This window comes from Glycine max, chromosome 17 (genome assembly GCF_000004515.6).
Source record: "Glycine max cultivar Williams 82 chromosome 17, Glycine_max_v4.0, whole genome shotgun sequence".
Taxonomy (NCBI): domain Eukaryota; kingdom Viridiplantae; phylum Streptophyta; class Magnoliopsida; order Fabales; family Fabaceae; genus Glycine; species Glycine max.
In genome coordinates, this window is record NC_038253.2 from 32728633 (window position 1) to 32747402 (window position 18770).

The window sequence follows — 18770 nt, forward strand, 5'->3', positions numbered from 1 at the left end:
AAAGGTGGCATCGCCACCAAAACAGTGGAGGGAGGAGGGACCATTGAAGGCAGCACCATAGGAGCATTAGTGGTCGCACACTGGCACTCAATAAAGGTGCACCAATAGTGGACGACGGTGCCACAACAAGACTAGCCAAAACAGCTAGCACACTAAACTTCAGCAATAGCAGGATTGGCCTCTTGAACAGCAACAGCAAGACGAGGTGAAAGAGCAGAAGCCTCGATGGCTGGGGAGCCGGAGGCATATCCTACATGATCGTAGGGCGACCCACACTGGGCATCAACCCTACAGCCTGCCTTAGGGCACGAAGGCTCATAGGGGCTTTTGACTTCTAACGACCAGATGGCCCAGCACCATCATCCCACTTCCACTTTGCCAAAATAGAGGAATGAGCACTAGGGTCAACCTTAGCAACAATAGAAATAGGGCCAACCTCACCAACATGTTGACCCCTTTCTCTAACAGTAGAAACAGCAACAAACAGTGGAATAATCCCACCTGTAGGTCTGACCTGCTTCACGAGTGGTCTCCAGGCGAAGTCACCCATAATACCTGCATAACAAGCAACAATAACACAAGCAAGTGTTATTTTTGGCCGACACCGACCTCAAACACAAAAAAGGGCAAGGTTAGGCACTTTACCATCCAAGGCAGCAAGAGGATCGCTCGCCGAAGGAAGAGAGGGAATGGCCTCCAGTGAAGTTGGCAGTTGCTCCAAAATAGCTTTATCGACCCTTTCCACTAAGGTCAATAAATCCTCATCAAATAACTTGAACCTGATAAGGTCAGACCAGTAGAACGAGAAGCGGGGCTCCTTGTCCCTATTTAATATCAATGGCAAACCATCAGCCACGACACCAGTAGCTAGGACCTTAAAGAAACGGTCCTTAAAGTGGCAAAAGATGTTTAAGTCAAACTCAAACATCTTTTTGGACACGATGTTCAAGGAGACCCAACTAATCTTACTAGTTAGCTTTGTTTGAAAGAAAAATAAGAAGACTGACACACTAGGCCAGATGTTGAAGAAAAGGCATAGGATTTCAAAGGCCTTCACCATTGCTCAACTATTTGGGTGAAGTTAAGAAAGAGCTACATTCAAGTGCTCAAGCATAGCACATTAGAAAGTAGTCAAGGGTAGAATGATACCCAAGACCTCAAACAAACACCTGTACATAAAAAAGAATGGTGGACTGCCCGACGCCGCCCTCAAGAAAGGGAAGTCATCACTCCCAGAAGCTTGAACAACTAACTTGCAGGAGTCCTCAGGGCTCGCCAACTTCACCTGGCATTAAAGAGCAGCGACACTCGCTGTTGAGGTGAGAGAGGACTTGTATTTCAGAATGTCCTCTCTCATCCACTCATAGCCAGCGATGCCAGGGGTGGACAACGGCGACCTAGCGCTATGGTTATGTTACACGTGGGGAGAAGTCTTGACATCTCCACCACCACTACCTCTTCTTACACCCTACAAGCAGAAGAAGGAGGATCACATTAATCGGGACAGGCTCCCCGACAATAAAGGAAGGTCGCACAGCAAGGGCGAGAAGTGCCCCCACCAATCCGGCGCGATGCCCTCACTTTCTATGAAGAGGAGGACTTGTTGTCAAAGGCACCACGATGAGTATCCTCCGACGAGGAACTTCCAATAGAAATGACCTCTCAGTCCATCATGGGTTGCTCAATCAAGCCCCCAGAATCACTACCACCTATGTCGATGGCGGAATCAAACAAGAATGAAAACATTGTGGAAGGTGGAAGTACCTTGAAAAATAAAAGAAAGTGAACGAAGATGAAAGGGGAAACCGTATGCAAGGAAATAAGGAAATTTCGAGAAGGAACAGTGACCCGAAATCAAACGTCCACTCCATTTATAAAGGGAGACAGACTCTTCGATAACTTGTAGGAGTTGAAGTGGTGCCCTAAAATTTTGCACCACCACAAAATCCCATAAAATGTATGTGGCATCCTACATGGCACTCTGAGACATGTGTCCACCCTCCACGTTAGTCCTGCAACAAGAGTGCGGACGCTCAGCCCTTAGCAGTCGGGCTCCCTAACTAACAGGTTATCTCTAACCTATTAATATTTGAATATCTTTATCTATTGGCAAGTAGTTAATTATCTACAAAGCCACACATTATCTACAAGGTACAATTATCTACTAGCTTTTATCTATAAGCTACAGTTTATCTCTAACATTATCTACAAGTTCTCGGCTATTATCTATAAGCCGGGAATTATCTGTAGAGGCTATAACAGTCCCTAAAAACATGGACACGCAGCTACGCTTCACTCCTATAAATACTGGGTTCCATTGAACCCTCAACACATTCGCTCACATCTCGAGCTTACACACACTTCAACACACGAGTAACAAGCCTATGCCTTTCTCTCTCTTTCACTTACTCGAGCTTATACTTAAGCATATACTTGTTTTATCTCCTAACTTATATACTTACTTGAGTGTCAGAGTCCTTTTTTTTGCAAGTCCCCCCTCCTGTCCTCTTGACAAAGGCACCTCTCAAAGCCGACGTGTGAAGTCCAGGAGCCCAATTCAGTCATGTCCACCCTGAAGTATACTAGCTCCGGATTTTGGTAAGTACACATATATTGTTAACTCCATATAAAGATTGCTAATTAAACTTACTAGTTGGTTAACCATCATTTTTTTAGATTAACATATACAGAATTGACCATGGTAATTGTGCACAATATAGCATATTCATAAATTAAGGCTAGCTTAATTATGTGCAACAGTTTGACCCATGTGATTGTTGAAGAAGCAGGATAGGAACTTGTTTCTGAGAGTGTGCAGTCCATGAGCAAACAAAATGCTTCTGGAAACAAGCTTTTCCAATATGTTGGCCTATGAATATCTAAAAAGATTAAGGTTGAATTGTCATTCATTTTATTTGCATTCTTTTCATTTGTGTGACTACATTATCCTCTTGATTTCTTTGTTCAATGTGATCTCAAACTTGTTTATTTCCTTACAACCATGCTTACTTATGTTATGCCATGATCATTGGTTTATCTATCTAACATTACCAACTATCACTGTCACCACTAATTTATATTTTCTAGGACTTGTAGCAAAATATCATTCGAGTGATAGAAATTAGGCCATAGATAATATGCTATATATTATTATTTACCATTTTTTCACAATTGATAAACATCTATATACAAAACCAATTAAGTATAGTGGTATCATGGTTTACACTTATTTGGGAAATTTAACACCTATTTTGTTATTGGTGTCTATTGCATAGAACCTTGCTCCTATCAGGATTGTTTCAACAAACCTATTCATGAAGACACTGTTCTTTGACCTTGCATGTAAGTTGAATATTTCACCTCTCTTGCATTTTTGCCCCTAAAGTCATTAGAAGTTTTGATTATGCACCTAAAATTGGGGTTAAACCATAAGAAAATAAACTTAGTTTTTCATGTTTGTAATTTAAACCACCTTTTATAGGGTATTAATTATTATCTTGCAGAATGATTCAAATAAAACTCCAGCTTCATTTATTTGTTATTTTTTTCTTTAATTTATTCTCCTACACCTTTCATTTTTTTTCTTTTTTGTTCTTGTTTACTTTGACTTTTGTCTCTTCTCCTTCCTTCTATGACACTTTACTGAGATAGATGTTCATTTTAACCTTTCATATCAAAGTAAAAGAAGTTGGAACTGATTGGGGCTGGGGTGATGTATGGTTATATAGTTGAGATTTTCATACATTAAGTAAGTGGTTCAAGATATCAAAGTAAAAATTTTAGGATTTTTTTCCTTTGGACACAAGCTTGAAGCCACAGAATTCCATATGGTTAAGAATATGAAAGTCTTGTTTGTGGTAATAATCATGAAAGGAGTTTTTTAACACAAGCAATTTGTATCACAATATATGTAGCTACTTCCCTTGAGAAAAAAATTATGGAAAATTTATTTTGATTTTATATTTACTTCAATTTTTTTGGCAATGGCCGGATTGAAAAATATTTAATTGAATAAGGTTGTTATATTGTTGAATTTGTCAATAATACATGTGTTGAATTTATTTTGTTTTTTTTTTACTTGATTACTTAGTACCCTTCTCTATATTAACGTTTATTATAAATAAGTTGTTTTATAACTATGACTAATTGTTCATATTAAAATGGTTAACCACATTTTTTAGAGAGTTAATTTAATGTTGTTAAAATCTAAGTCATCAAAATTTATTTTTCTATAAGTAAATGAGGAATTTATATATAATGGAAACACATGTTATCAAATGAATGGAAATTTTATAGTATGGGAACTTATATTCCTCGTACTTATATCATTGTTAAGTCAATAACAATTATGGGTTAAGTTTGGTTCATTGATGGTTAACTTTAGTCCTTCTAACATTATTACTCAAAAGTTATACCTAATCAAGATTTTCATTGGCTCATGCCTAAAAGATTGAAATGTTATGAGTAAAGTTTGTGTCTTGTCATTTAATGAAATAATTCTACCTGTACCAAAAGTGTCAAACAAATTATATTTGTGGGTTAGTTATGCGCAAAGTTAATGTTACATTGATAACTTAAGTAGTTACATTTGATTGGATTTCATTTTAAATCCAAATTTTCATTATAAACTACAATAAAAGAATGATGATCGTAAATCATTTGGAAAGTGTACTATTCACATGTTAATTGTTACTATTGTTTTAAATTTAGGCACATCATATGATGAAGATTTGTTTTCATGCTATAAATAATGTGGTTAAATCTATCATAAATAATGGTTAACATTTTAGCACCCATGGTTAATTCTGATCCTTCTAATATTATTACTCAAAAGTCACATGTGAACTTAATTTTCTTTTAAGTATGCCTAAAAGATTGAACTTGTATGATCAAAGCTTGTTTCATGTCATAATTCTACCTATACCAAGGGAATCACACAAACTATAATTACAAGTTAGTTATACCCAAAGTTAAGACTACTGTAGTAACTTAAATCATTACATTCGATTGGATTTTACATAATTTTTCACTAAAAATTACAAAAAATTACATAATAACTCTTACTTTTGTTTTAAATTTAGGCAAACCATATGATGAAAATTTATATTCATGCTACGTATAAGGTGGTTATGTCAATCTTAAATTATTGTTAAATGTAACACTCCATTTTTCGTAAATAAATTAAAAGGTTTTTTATTTAAAAATAAATATAGTAAATAAAAGGTTTTAGAAATATGATGAGGTTTTTATAATTAAATAAATAAGGAGAAATAAATTTATCAATTAAAATAATGGTTTGAAGGAAAATAAAAAAGGATATTTTATTTATTCATTTGATAGGAAATAAAAGAGAATTCTTTTTTATAAAATAAATAAAGAAAGAAAAATAGAGTAAATAAAAGGCCAAGAGTACCCTAGCTATAAATACAGACGTAATAGGTCACTTTTTATATTTACGACACATGACTCTACGCTCTCTCTCTCTTCCTCTGGAATCTGTTTTCCCTTCTTCCTTTCCCAAAATCCTCTCTTTTCCCGCATACACTCAAACCTATCTGAGTAAAACAATGATCCCAGATTCGTTAAACGTTGGATCATTGTGAAATTTGAACATGTTGTCCAGAAGTCATTGTCACACACACTCACCCACAAGATTTTCGAGATAATATATGTGGTGGAAGAAATGTCCCGCGCATTGAGCTTTCTCTTTTCCCGCCTGCACCCAAAACCTATCCCAATAAAACTATGATCTCGGACTCGTCAACCTTTGGATTGTTTTGAAATTTAGAGATCACATTCGGAACCCATTTTCTCATATTCTCACTGTTAGGATCTGTGAAATAATGTTTTTGCAGAGAAAAATTAGTCTCACACATTGACAATGAAGTGGAGGCTACAATCTCTTCTCCTTCTCTCTAACGCTTGGAAACCCTAACAGAGAAAACAAAGGAAAAACTTGAGGAATTTTTGGGAACTGCTAGAGATGCCGCTATCATTGTCAGACTACACATGTAAGCCCACTTAGAGGTAAGAGATGAGTTTATCGCTATTGGGTCAGAAATGTAGAAGCAAGCTTCATGATGCTGAATCAAGTTGATTCAAGTAGTTTTAATGATGACAAAAAGCTCAAGAGAATGATTTCAAGATTGAGTCAACAAGTTCAAGATCAAGATTAATTTCAAGTTTCATGAAAAGAAATCAAGAAGATTCAAGATTCAAGAGAAGTTTGATTTCAAGATTCAAGAAAAGATGAATTTAAGATTCAAGAGAAGAAATCAAGAAGACTTCATAAGGGAAGTATTGAAAAGATTTTTCAAAAATAAACATAGCACAGTTTTGTTTTTCAAAAGAGTTTTTCTCAAAATTTTCTAAGTTACCAAAGTTTTTACTCTCTGGTAATCGATTACCAGTTTCCTGCAATCGATTACCAGTGGCAAAGTTTGATTTCAAAAGCTTTTAACTGAATTTGCAATGTTCCAATCGATTTTTAAATGGTGTATTCGATTACAATATATTGGTAATCGATTACCAGTGTATCTGAACGTTGAAATTCAAATTCAATTGTGAAGAGTCACATCTTTTCATAAAATGCTTTGTGTAATCGATTACATGGTTTTGGTAATCGATTACCAGTGACAAGTTTTGAATAAAAATCAAGAGATGTAACTCTTCCAATGGTTTTCAGGTTTTTCTCAAGGTTATAACTCTTCCAATGATTTTCTTGACTAGACATGAAGAGTCTATAAAAGCAAGACCTTGACTTGCACTTGACATAACTTTTTACAACTCTTTAGAACAACTTTTGAGAAACCTTTGCTACTTATTCTTCTTCTTCTTCCTTTGCCAAAAGCTTTCTGAGTTTTCTGGTTTCCAAACCTTGTTCTTTCACAGAAAACAAAAGTGTGTTATATCTTTTCATTCTCTTCTCCCTTTGCCAAAAAGAATTCGCCAAGGACTAACCGCCTGAATTCTTTTTGTGTCTCTCTTCTCCCTTTTCCAAAAGAACGAATGACTAACCGCCTGAATTCTTTTGTGTCTCCCTTCTCCCTTTTCAAAGAATTCAAAATGACACAGTCTGAGAATTCTTTTAATTCTTCCCTTTCCTTTAAACAAAAGATTTCAAAGGACTAACCGTCTGAAATATCTTTTGTTTCCCCTTCACAAAGTTTCAAAAGACTAACCGCCTGAGAACTTTGTCTTAACACATTGGAGGGTACATCCTTTGTGGTACAAGTAAAGGGTACATCTACTTGGGTTGTTGTAACTGAGAACAAGAGAGGGTACATCTCTTGTGGATCAGTTCAAGTGGAGGGTACATCCACTTGGTTGTTCAAAGAGATCAAGGGAGGGTACATCCCTTGTGGATCTTTGCTTGTAAAGGCTTTTACAAGGTTGAAAAGAAATCTCAAGGATCGCAGGTTGCTTAGGGACTGGATGTAGGCACGGGTTGTTGCCAAACCAGTATAAAACTCTTGTGTTTGTCTTCTTCTTCCCTACACTCTTTAATTTCCACTGTGCACTTTAATTATCGCTTTTACTTTTGGTTAAGTTTCTATTTTTGTTCTTTACTTTCTTAACTTAGTAGTAAAAGCATAATTGAATCTAGTAACATTAAGAAGGATAAGTTTTTTAATCAGTAAAGGTTCATTAATAATTAATTCAACCCCCCCTTCTTAAATATTCCGAGACCACTTGATCCAACAAGAAATAACTTGTGTAGGGATCCGTAGGGGATCAAATTGGGGTTTACTTTGGTATGTTTATTGTATTATAATTCTTCATGTATGATTATAGTTGTGAGATTGTTATATTGGGATCATGAAATTATGATTGAAATTGTGTGTAAGTGATAAATTGAATATATGATGAATTGTAAGATAACATGTTGCATTGAGATCATAATATTGTTATTGAGATTGGGTATAAGTGCAAAGTTGAACATGTGTTAATTTGTGAGATGCACGTAAACATGTGATGGTGGATTGTGACATTATGAGATGTTAAATTGTGGACATGAGATTTGGTTGTGAATAAGTATGTGGTTAACACTTGATGGGACAATACTTGTGTTGTGAGATGTGAATTATACAATAACCCGACTAGTGTTTACCTTGAGAAAAGTGTTTATGCACAGTGTTAAAGGAAAAATGTAGAATTCCTAGTTAGGAACCTAAAGTGTTAAATTGTAACGCAATGTGTCAAACGTGTTTGAAACACAAGTGTGAGGTCGTGAGTATTGTATAATCCATGAGTAGTGTCTGCGTCCAAAAATTGTTTTAGGGGTTGGATCTGAATCAGGAAGGTGAGACCCTAACGGATTCTTCGGAGTCTAGGCCTTGGGGATAAAGACACTCGGTTTGAGTGCTCCGTTAAGCCTATGTTGATCCCATATGATTGGAGCATTTTTGCAAAATAGAGTGATCCTGACTGACCACCTTATAATTATACTTACTGAGAGTGACCTGACATACTCATTATGTGGTGTATCTTGTTCTGTACTCATAAGCGCCCCAGTGTGGTACCACATTGCATATAGGCTTGAGTCTTAGTGTAATTGTTGCATAACATCTGCTAATTGTTTATTATGAAATTGATGAGTGTTATTATATCTTGACCCGAATGTGTGATTCATGTGTAATGTGATTAGTGATTGAAAAGTAAATTTTAAATGATAAAGTGGTGAAGTGACATTGATTGTATTAAGTTGAACTATGTTATAAATACTTCTATAATTATTTTGATCATGTCTTTATTTATTTGTATTTTTTTAGAAATGTGATAACTCTCCCTGTGTGTTATTTGTGTTTGGATCCTGTGATGATCTTGAACCTTGTGTTCGTGGGAGCAGATGACTAGGTGGATGACTTTAAAGAACACCGTACTAGAGAACATTGTGACACAATGCTCTGATAGCATGTGACATTGAGAATGGATTTTTATTTTAATTGCATGATGTTAACCGCTAAACCACCTCCAACGAATGCAAAGGAAGAACATTGTACAAAAAAGAAGAAGCACTATGCAAACTAGGATCTTCAATTTGCGTATAAGCAGTGTTGTTTTCCTTTCCTTCTTTTCATTCTTATTTTTAATTTCAAATTTTTGTTCTATTTTTCTTTTTATTATTAATTAGTTGAAATAATAAAATAATATATTTAAAATCAGACAAACAGATGACTAATGGGGGTATAATAGTGTTTGGGTGTTTGCGTATCTTTTTCCCTTATGATAACATGTGGAGAGTCCAACGATCTGAAGTACCACTATCACAATGTGCAGTTTAGAAATACACATTTGAACAATGTCTCTATCTTCTTTATTGCTTTAAGTTGGTAAACATCTTTATTGCAATACTCATTGATATAAAATGATACTTCCAATTATCAAATCATTTGCCAACAACTTTTGATATCATATAACTTTTTTAATAATGTAACTTAAATTTTTTAATTTGATCATCCACATGTAATATTCGAACCAAATTTTCTTATTTCATTTTCATTTTAAAATAATTTTAAAATATTATTATTCTCTATATATATTCAGTTACTTTAGGAGTAAATATTGTGTAATTTATATAATTTTTTTAATATTTTTTAAAATTTATACAATTTAAAATCCATTTTTATTTTTATTTTAATATATATGTTTTAAGAGATATATGTAATGTTCAATTTATGTCAAATTTGACGTTAACAAGCATTACACCACTCAACTGAATAAAAAAAGGGGCAATAAAAATGTTGTATTATATCTATAGCAGCATAAGATTCAAGTTAGCTCACCACGGTACAATCCAGCAAGCAAGTCAACAAGACACTTGTCAATCCCAAGAGAAAATTACATTCATTTGTGTGTTGTTTTTCTTTTACCTCTCTCTCTCTCCCCTTCAGGACCCTTCCAATTCATGCAATTGAAAGGGATACCAATTGCACAAGCAACTCATCAAAAGAAAATATTTCAAGATCATAATGACCAAAACAAGACAAAGCAGCGAACTAACTATACAGACCATAAAATCGATGATTGAGACATCTCCACCTATGGTAAATTTTTTAATTTTTACACTTATTAATATATCCAACCAAACCAATTGTGAATGAAAAACCAATTCACAAGACATTGGCTGATGCCAACTGACCAGATGAAGTGCTGGTTTCCTCTGCTACATTCTTCTGTTTTAGTGAAACAGAATCAGCTGGCAATCCAGATTCTGAAACATCACCAATATCCAGTGTCTCTGGAAGACTTCCAGAAGTTTCATCTCCCTCTAACTGTAAGATCAAAACAAAAAATCCTCAAATTTTGACTTGCAATTAATGTGTTCCAGAAGTGATCCATTAACACTTGACATGATAACTCAAAGTATTTCCTCCTAATGCTAAGCAATGTTTGGCAATTGACATAATTAAACTATGATAATTCTATCAATTTCATTATATCCATTAAATGATAAACTAACATTAATGGCGCAGGAGGTTTTAGACAATCTGATAAGATTTATATCTGCAAATATAACAGAGAACAGAATATAGCTTTATTTCCTTTAAACCAGTTTCCAATCGGTGATGTGTAATATTTCAACATTTGTGCTCTGGAAAAAAAAAAACAGAACAGGTAAAAGGGGAGGGGGGGAATGAAATCAAATCACAAAGTATGAAGCACCTACAAATACAATTATTTATACATTCTGGAAGAAAACAGAAAAGCAAACCAATTGTCAAAACAAAAAACTGGGAACACGGAATATGAAGAAAAAAAAATATCAAACACAGTTTACAGGAAAGAAAAGTGGAATTTAAAATAAAAATCAAACTTGGCGTGGCAATCTCAGATCACTTTTGGTTCAACAATGATAAGACGGAAATGCTTTCCTCTATCCAATGTCATCTGTAGAGACAATCTTCAGGAAAGAAGGGAATGGAAGCAGAAAGGGGAATCAATTTACTATTTCATCAACATTTTATTACACATTTACCCAAAATTTACAGTCAAATGTGATAGCAAATCACCTGATTCAACATTTACACAGCATGAATAGAAAGAAGCTAATATTTAACTACACTTAAATATATGAAGACAGAAAAAATTGTCACTTAATCAACTGGAAGAATAAACAAATTTAAACCGCCAAAACTAATAAATTAAAAACTATACCTCAAGTTGGCTGAGCATGTCAATAGCTGCATCCAAGTCACCACTGTTAACATTATAGACATCTACAAGGGACTGATAAGATATACCAGGAAAATTCATCCTAAGATACTCCAAATCCATATCAAGTTCTTCATCTACCAACTGATTATCCGTCAACTCTGCCACATTCTGTGATGATGAAGTGTAGCCTGTGTAGGAACTAGAAGCAGGCTGGCTTTTTGCCGGAAAAGCTTCGGGTTTCGAGAGCCATTCCAAGCTAGTGTTGATAAGTTGCGGGTCATTTGTAGCACCCTGATGAGTCATCTGAAACCACATTGTCCCATCACAAGTCTTGGAATCTTTTTCTGTCAAAGGTATTCTACCATCTGCCCCCCTTTTAGAGAGAGGAACATATGAGGCTGCATATGGATTCAAAGAGGATGATTGCGGCTTCATGGATTCAGATGTAGATAAACAATTCTTCTTCTTGATCTTCCTTTTCCATTCCCACACATACACAAGAAAGAATCAGTCAACATGATACTAAAGTTAATCAAGAATTAAATTCCTTTCTCGGGGAAGCTAAAAAATACAAGGGATTCAAAGCTTCAAATTTCAATAATCTACAAATACAAAAAATAAAAAGATAGACAGAGAGTAGATTATGATTGAACAAGCTCTGAATCAGTGAACAACAGAGCCAAAACACACGATATCAATGTTGATTCAATCATCAAACTTTCTTGTAACCCTTTTAACAAGTGCATGCGTAAGTAACTAGGTTCAATCATATATATATATATATATATATATATATATATATATATATATCACTCCTTGATGGAGCACTCATATAGCAAAAACTAAAAAGACATCAGATCAAGAATTTATTCTAGAAGATCAAGAAACCCTAGTAAAAACAAAAATAAGGCTTTAAAATTTGACTTTTCAGCGATCCCTTTTGAAACACCAGGACGATCAAGCTAAACTAAAACCTCAATCAAATTTTAAAACAACTTTTAAAAAAAAAAATGAAATTTGCAGCGATACATCGATCCAACAAAAAATTATTGATTGCAAACCAATAATACCAAATGACAATTTGATCGTAACTTTTTCATCTGCAACGATTAGTGAATAACAAAATTGTCATTCGAATTGCACAAAAAACAAACGAAAAAACGAAAAGAAAGGAGATTAAAATAAAATGGGAACAAACCAGTGAGACAGAAATCACGAAACCCTAATTCTGGAGATCGCTGTGATTGGAAGGGAGAGAAAACTATAATGAAATGATTGAGACAGAGAAGTTGAACTATTTTCTCCTCTGCGCAACTGTTATTTGGTTAGAATACAATCAGTATGTATATATAATAACTAATATGTATAATAAGTGTATAAAAAAATAAATAAAAAATTGTTGAAAATTGGAAAATAAAAAATATGAAGAAAATTGGATGTGAATATAATTAACAGTCCTGTCTTTTTTTTATTAATTAACAGTCTTGTATAATAAGTTATAAATTTTAAAAAAAAAATTATTAAGCTTCACAGATGCATATATTTAGCAACAATATTTTTAAAAAATATATTATTTTTAATATGATATATAATGTTATAATTATTTTACTAAAATTATAACATTAGTTGAGTGATTTGGTGGTCTAAATCATTTTAATGTTTGGAATAAGTTAATTCCTATAAGCATGATCATAGGTCTATGGATGAATCCAATCCATTTAAAGTGGTCCACATCAATCTAGTCCGTTCAAAGTGATCCACGGATAAATAGATTGTATGTGGGTCCAAATTTTTTATATGGTAGAATTATATTTTTAAAAAAAGTAAAAAATAATGTATAAGATTAGAAGAAGAAAAGATTTTACTTCATTTTTTAAATTAAAATCTATAATACTAAAATACACCAATATTTTAAACATAACAAATTAACAATAACAATCTAACACAATTAATTAATGACGCTAGCAATTGGACTTAGGCGGGTTACGTGTCTAGTCTCCGAGTCTACGAGTAAAGTTTCTTAAGTCCAAGGACTTAATGGGCCACACTCACAAACTCAATATAGTTTTGTGAATTTTTTATAAAAAAAAATTATTCAATATTTGCAATGTGTGAGAGGAAAATTTTTGTAGTCTATCATGTGTAATGATTATAGGCAAATTTTGGTTATATTTTATGGTTTAAAATTGTCTTATTGTTTTTTAAAAAAATATTTGACTGTTAAAGAAAAAAGAAGTAAATAGGAATATAACACATCCAATTCTAAGTAACATAAAAATAACAAGTAAGTTGTTTTCACACTTTAATATTTTAATGCATAATAATTTTATTATTATGCAATAATTTTTTATACTTTTAAATATGAAGTAATATAAGATATGTAATATATAATTAGACGCCTATAATTAGCCCGTGTTAATAATTGATATAATTAAATTAATTTTTTGAAATTTTCGATTAGCATATCAAAATTATCATTGTGTCCTTGAAACTTTTTTTGAGGGAGGGGCAGAGGAGTTTGGTTTGGTGTATACCGGACTCAAATCACCTGGACTTCCCGCCCCCAACTCTATCCCACCAATGAGATTGTGACACATCAATTAAAAAAGTCCAGGTCTTGTTTAATTAGGTTTGGCAAAATTATTGGTGTTTGTTCACTCACGAAGACTATGGTGCGTAAGTTAAACATTTTACGCATCGTGCAAAAAGATATTTTAGCTATGAGATATATTTGCATTAAAATCAACGATTAAGATAAATATGGACTCCGATGGAATTGTCTACACCAGATAAAATAAAATAAAATAAAACATGATTTTTTTTCTTTTTTCTCTCTCATTGGAGCTTCTCCCTTTAGTCTCCAACCACCCCTCTTTCTTCGACACCACCCACACCATCGCAAAGCACCATCACTAGATCTGCGATTGAAAACAAAGAGATTGACAAAATCTAAGATCTGAGATCGATAATGAAACAACCATTAGATATGAAAACAAACCCAACATAGGTTGTCCGGATTTAATACCAAGGACACTAGGAACAAATGGTTCCTCTTCATTGACAATGACGACGGTCCTTTAGGCAACGACAGTGGAGGATTTTGTGATAGTGACTACGAGGATGGTGCCAAAGAGAGATAGGGGTGGTTGGAGACTATAAAGGGAGAAGGGCCAACGAGAAAGCGCAACGAGAACCAAAGCCCTTGAATTAGGAGCAGATAACATGGAGCAACAAGTCCAATTCACCGTGTCGTTGTTGATCCGAATGCTGATCCAACTTGAGCATTGAAGAGGTGGCTCTCGTGGTCACGAAACGACAACGACGATGTCGGAACTTTGCCGTCGATAAGGTGGGCGAGCATGAATCTTGCCTGCAGCACAAAACTCGAGGCAAGGAGCGAGCAAAAAAGGAGGCAATAGGAGCAAACAATGAAGCGAAAGTTACAGTGATGAGTGGCAAAACAGAAGAACTCGTGTGTGGGTGCAAGAGTTTAGCTTGGTGTCTCAAATAAGTTGAAGAAATAAAATAGAAAGAAATAGGAGGACAAGTATACCAAAAAAATATATTTTAAGATTGTTTGAATTAATTAAAAAAGAAAAGTAAAGAAAAAAGAAAAATTTAAGGTTTTTCATAGTGAAAAAATATTATGACACAAAATAGATAACTTATTTTATTCTAAAAATGATATTAAGTGAAGGATAGATTGGATACTTTAAAAACTTATTTTAAATAACAAATTTCTTTTCTTTAGATAAACTTTTATTTTTTATCGAGAAAAAATACAAACTTTTATTTTTAGTGAATTTCACACTTGTCATTCCTTTTTCCTTCGTTCTTCTCTCCACTATATGAGAATTTATCTTAGATATTGATATTGTCGAGTCATATGATAAATCAAATCCTTTAAATGTGTTTTACAAGACGTTAAGTGTATTTGTGAAAAGTTATATTTTTTTTCAAGAAACACAATTCAACCTCCTTTATTTTTTCTTATCTTTACAAATATGATTAGTCATTATTAGTCATAATTAAAGCTATAAGAAATTTTAAAGTGATTTTCGCATTTTGTAATAAAATAATATTGTCCAATGCCATATGTATGTTTTACAAGAAGCAAGTCTTTGAATTGAAAAACACCAGGTAACAACACCACTTCCAACACTTAGGATATTATCATTTTACCTCCCATACATCTTATGCGGTTTAATAGGAAATTAGAAACATTAATTTTGATTAATGGTGGGATTTATAATAATAGAAAAATATCTTACACTAGGTCCACTTTTTACCTTGCCAAACTGTTAGAAGTGAAAATCTTACATCATGAAGAGATTCCTCAATCCTGGCTATAGAAAGCATGATTTTCAGCATATGCTTTTGTCCCTTTCAATACTTATAAATAACAAGTCGGCCACGTTGCAAGGGACTTTGTATCAGTGTGATTACCTTGCCAAAATGTTAATTTTTTTTGCCTCTACAATTTCTGCAATACATCGTACTAGTACTAGGGTTGCACAAAAAAGAAATCAGAATGTTAAGGACCCATAGTATGAGAAACTATAGAGACAATTAGACAAATTAAAAAATGTACTTCTATGACCTGCTAGGGAGTCATAAGTGAATCATCACTAACACTATATAGATCATTTAAAATCATAAATCAATCATTTCTCAATAACAAGCCAGATCTTTGCTTGAATAACCATCTGAATTTTTGTCAAAATAAAAAATCATGATCAGGGCTGCCTAAAGTTAAATATAATTACAATAATGTTTTTGGTGAAAACAAGAAAAACACATCTCCAGATGCCAAATTAATACATTAGTAAGTGTTTAACATTAAAACAATAAAACTACATGTGATAATACTTGCATAGACTGACACAATGCTTACATACTGTCAAACAAATAATTGGGTGCCCAGGTTACAGTTACTACACCTGTCTTGTCCCTAAGAATACAATAGATGCTTGTGAAATTACAAGCACATCAAAATTTCAAAGCAGTTGCGACAAGAATACCAAATCTAGCACCTACTGCAATGAAGCAATCAAAACATTAAATTGGACAATTACGGATGCATGTCAGGATTTGATGGTTCTGATACAGAAAAAAAATACTCCTCCTATCACATGCATGCAGCTTACCTTCATGTGCAATAAACAATCCTGCTATAATTTCTTTCATTAAAATTGAATTTATGTACAAAACTATTGGCTGAGTTATCCATGAATTAAGCATCTATATATTAACAGGCTCAAAATGAGCAAAAAATAATATGCATCTACGCTACTTTTTCACATTCAAAAAGCATCCCAAAATTCCCTTTCCCTTTAAACATAATGTTATGTAAGGGAAATTTGAAGTGGAATGTGTGCACTTTTTTACCAAGGCAAGAGTTGCAAGACCCATTTCCAGACTTATACTATTAACAGAAAATGAAGTTGCACAAGTTAATTTGATGCAGGTCAATCCTGGGATGTGGCAGAATATTCAAAAAGAAGGCGTTTGGATGCAGCAGATTGTAGGAGCACTCGCAAACGACTTGTAAGCAGATAGCTCAATGTCCATTGCATTGCCATCTCGGACTCCTTCATTTGCCTAACGATTGTGGCCTGAAAGCCAAATAATTTCTTTAGAATAAAGAAAGAAAATGATAGTAGAAACCTGCAGCTTTAACATTGGCCCAGGTCTCAAAGTGAAAAGTAGAGAAGTATTTAGAATTTCACTATACAAAAAGTTATAGATGCTTGTATATGATGTAGCAACTAGCAACTAACAACTGCATGATCTGTTTCTACTTCAGAATATCTGCTTAATGGAAACAAAACATCTCCTCAATAGTGAATGGCAAAACAAAATGCACCGTCCAGAAAAAGAAAACAGACAAAGATCATATAACAAGATTATATTAAGGGATTTTTACAAAAATTGTTACAAAAAAGTATTTAACTTAGGAATGAAGTGAACAACAAACCACTTGGTGTTAACAATCTTATTATTAAATAACCAACCACTTGTTATTGAGTAGTTAATAAGTAACCAACCACTTATTATTCCTAAACCAGAAAGGCTTTTACCCAGAATTTTTTTTTTGTAATTTTCCATATTCAGCCATCCTGATTAAAAAAGAGTTGCCATCTGAAATCCATGTAATGGGTATCATCTGTTGCTCTAAATGTCAAAGCTATTCTTTTCCTTCTATTGATATCTGATACAGATTTTTAAATGATTGACAAAAGAAGTCAAGTGAAATTAATGGTAACATAGGTCATTGGAACCAAAGGTTTGAAAGATAGTTTTATTATGATTACCTGAAGACGTTTCCCAAGCTGAACTTCAACTTCTGTACCAAAAGATATATTACTGGCGAGTGACTTTAGAGGATCTGCTGTAGGATCAACAGAAACTAAACTAGGAATCTGAGGTGCATACACTAGCCTCCACCTAGCCTGGCCAAACTCTCCCTTCCCTTCTATTCGTGGCATCAATTTTTCCAGAGTTGCAGTTGCAAGCTTTTCAAAAGCAAGCTGACCATTGCCTTCCAAAATGGATTCAGCCAACTGACTCTCAAATCTTCTGGCAGCCTGCATAGATAAAAACAATTAATAGAACCATTCTTCCTTAAAATCATATCACAAAGGCATTAATTTTCACAGATGAAACAATTCACACTAATAAATCTATTAAAATCCACTTAACAGTTCTAGGCTCCAAGTGTTTTGCCTAAACCAGGGATTTTGAGAGATTAATCAGCTTAATGACCTGATCCAATACTAACAGGGACATGAAATTTAAGAGTTCAATTCTTTATGTTTTTGCTTGAGATGACTATCTCGGATGTGAAATAGACTGTCTATCCCCAAGTTAGTACCTATATCACGAAATAACTTCAATAACTCGCACATTTACATGATTACATTATGTTAGTAATTGCTATGAGATGAGTTAAATTGTTTTCTTATCATTGAATGTATTTGCTTTATTAATTATTTACATTTTATGTTAGAGAAATGTGAATTTGTAAATCCAAATAATAATAATAATAATAAAAGGCTATATTTTAATGTCAGAATTGAAGAGCAAGGATTCAATAGTGCAGGAGCTAGGAGTCCAACACACTTTATAGGTGTGAATAAGCCATTTGAGGGGATAGTTCCTTCATGTTTTCAACTCAAGGTGAAAAGTTTGTAGTTCTCAATTTAAATAATTTCTTCATATTTTCCTCTATTACTTTTATATAGATCAAAATTACACTAAAACTTACACAAAAAGTGTAATTGTTAAACAAAATCATCCTATCTATATGTACTTTATATGCACCTGTTTCACAGTAACAACATAGATTATGGGACTAAAAAGTTGAATTTTTAGCTCCAAATTAGTCGAGCAAGATTACAAGAAGAGAATATGTTTTACCTCAGTGGGCGAGAGTGCATCCTGCTCCACAGAACGTGTTGAGGTCACCACAAGTTTGTCCTTCCAATTGCTAGCTCTACCTTGAATTCTGAATTGCCACTCAGATCCAACCAAAGCTAAATCAAGCATTGGATCTAGTCCATATTCAGGCTCAAACTTTGCAATGTTTAAATGCTCTCGTTTTAACCTCACCT

General features: G+C 33.7%; 2 protein-coding genes across 4 annotated transcripts in view; both read right to left on the minus strand.

Annotated features, from left to right (window-relative positions):
• Positions 1 to 9716: 9716 nt before the first annotated feature.
• Positions 9717 to 12480, minus strand: LOC100527261 (CUE domain-containing protein). Of its 2 annotated transcripts, none has more exons than NM_001250250.2 (3): positions 12356 to 12480; positions 11158 to 11628; positions 9717 to 10274 (listed from the first exon to the last, which is right to left on the minus strand). In NM_001250250.2, the coding sequence occupies exons 2-3, from the start codon at positions 11590 to 11592 to the stop codon at positions 10113 to 10115; spliced, it is 597 nt and encodes a 198-aa protein (NP_001237179.2). In that variant the 5' UTR covers positions 11593 to 11628; positions 12356 to 12480; the 3' UTR covers positions 9717 to 10112. The 2 variants fall into 2 exon arrangements, with proteins under 2 accessions (NP_001237179.2, NP_001349366.1); NM_001362437.1 differs by having other exon boundaries at positions 11158 to 11632.
• Positions 12481 to 16311: 3831 nt separating this feature from the next.
• LOC100788741 (protein TIC236, chloroplastic) overlaps positions 16312 to 18770 on the minus strand; it is a 46377-nt gene continuing 43918 nt past the window's right edge. For both annotated transcript variants that reach the window (XM_041011058.1, XM_014769699.3), the window contains 3 exons: positions 18577 to 18768; positions 17472 to 17744; positions 16312 to 16772 (listed from right to left, as the gene is read on the minus strand). In XM_041011058.1, coding sequence (XP_040866992.1) covers positions 16626 to 16772; positions 17472 to 17744; positions 18577 to 18768 — 612 coding nt within the window. In that variant the 3' untranslated portion in view covers positions 16312 to 16625. The remainder of the gene's footprint in view (positions 16773 to 17471; positions 17745 to 18576; positions 18769 to 18770) is intronic.

What these genes read in the sequence shown, in the direction of transcription:
- LOC100527261 (NM_001250250.2), bottom strand. Translation starts at nt 11,592, where the DNA reads ATGAAGCCGCAATCATCCTCTTTGAATCCATATGCAGCCTCATATGTT. An exon ending in ACATGCTCAGCCAACTTGAG is followed by an intron (nt 10,275 to 11,157) that starts GTATAGTTTTTA and finishes TTGATCTTACAG; the next exon opens with TTAGAGGGAGATGAAACTTC.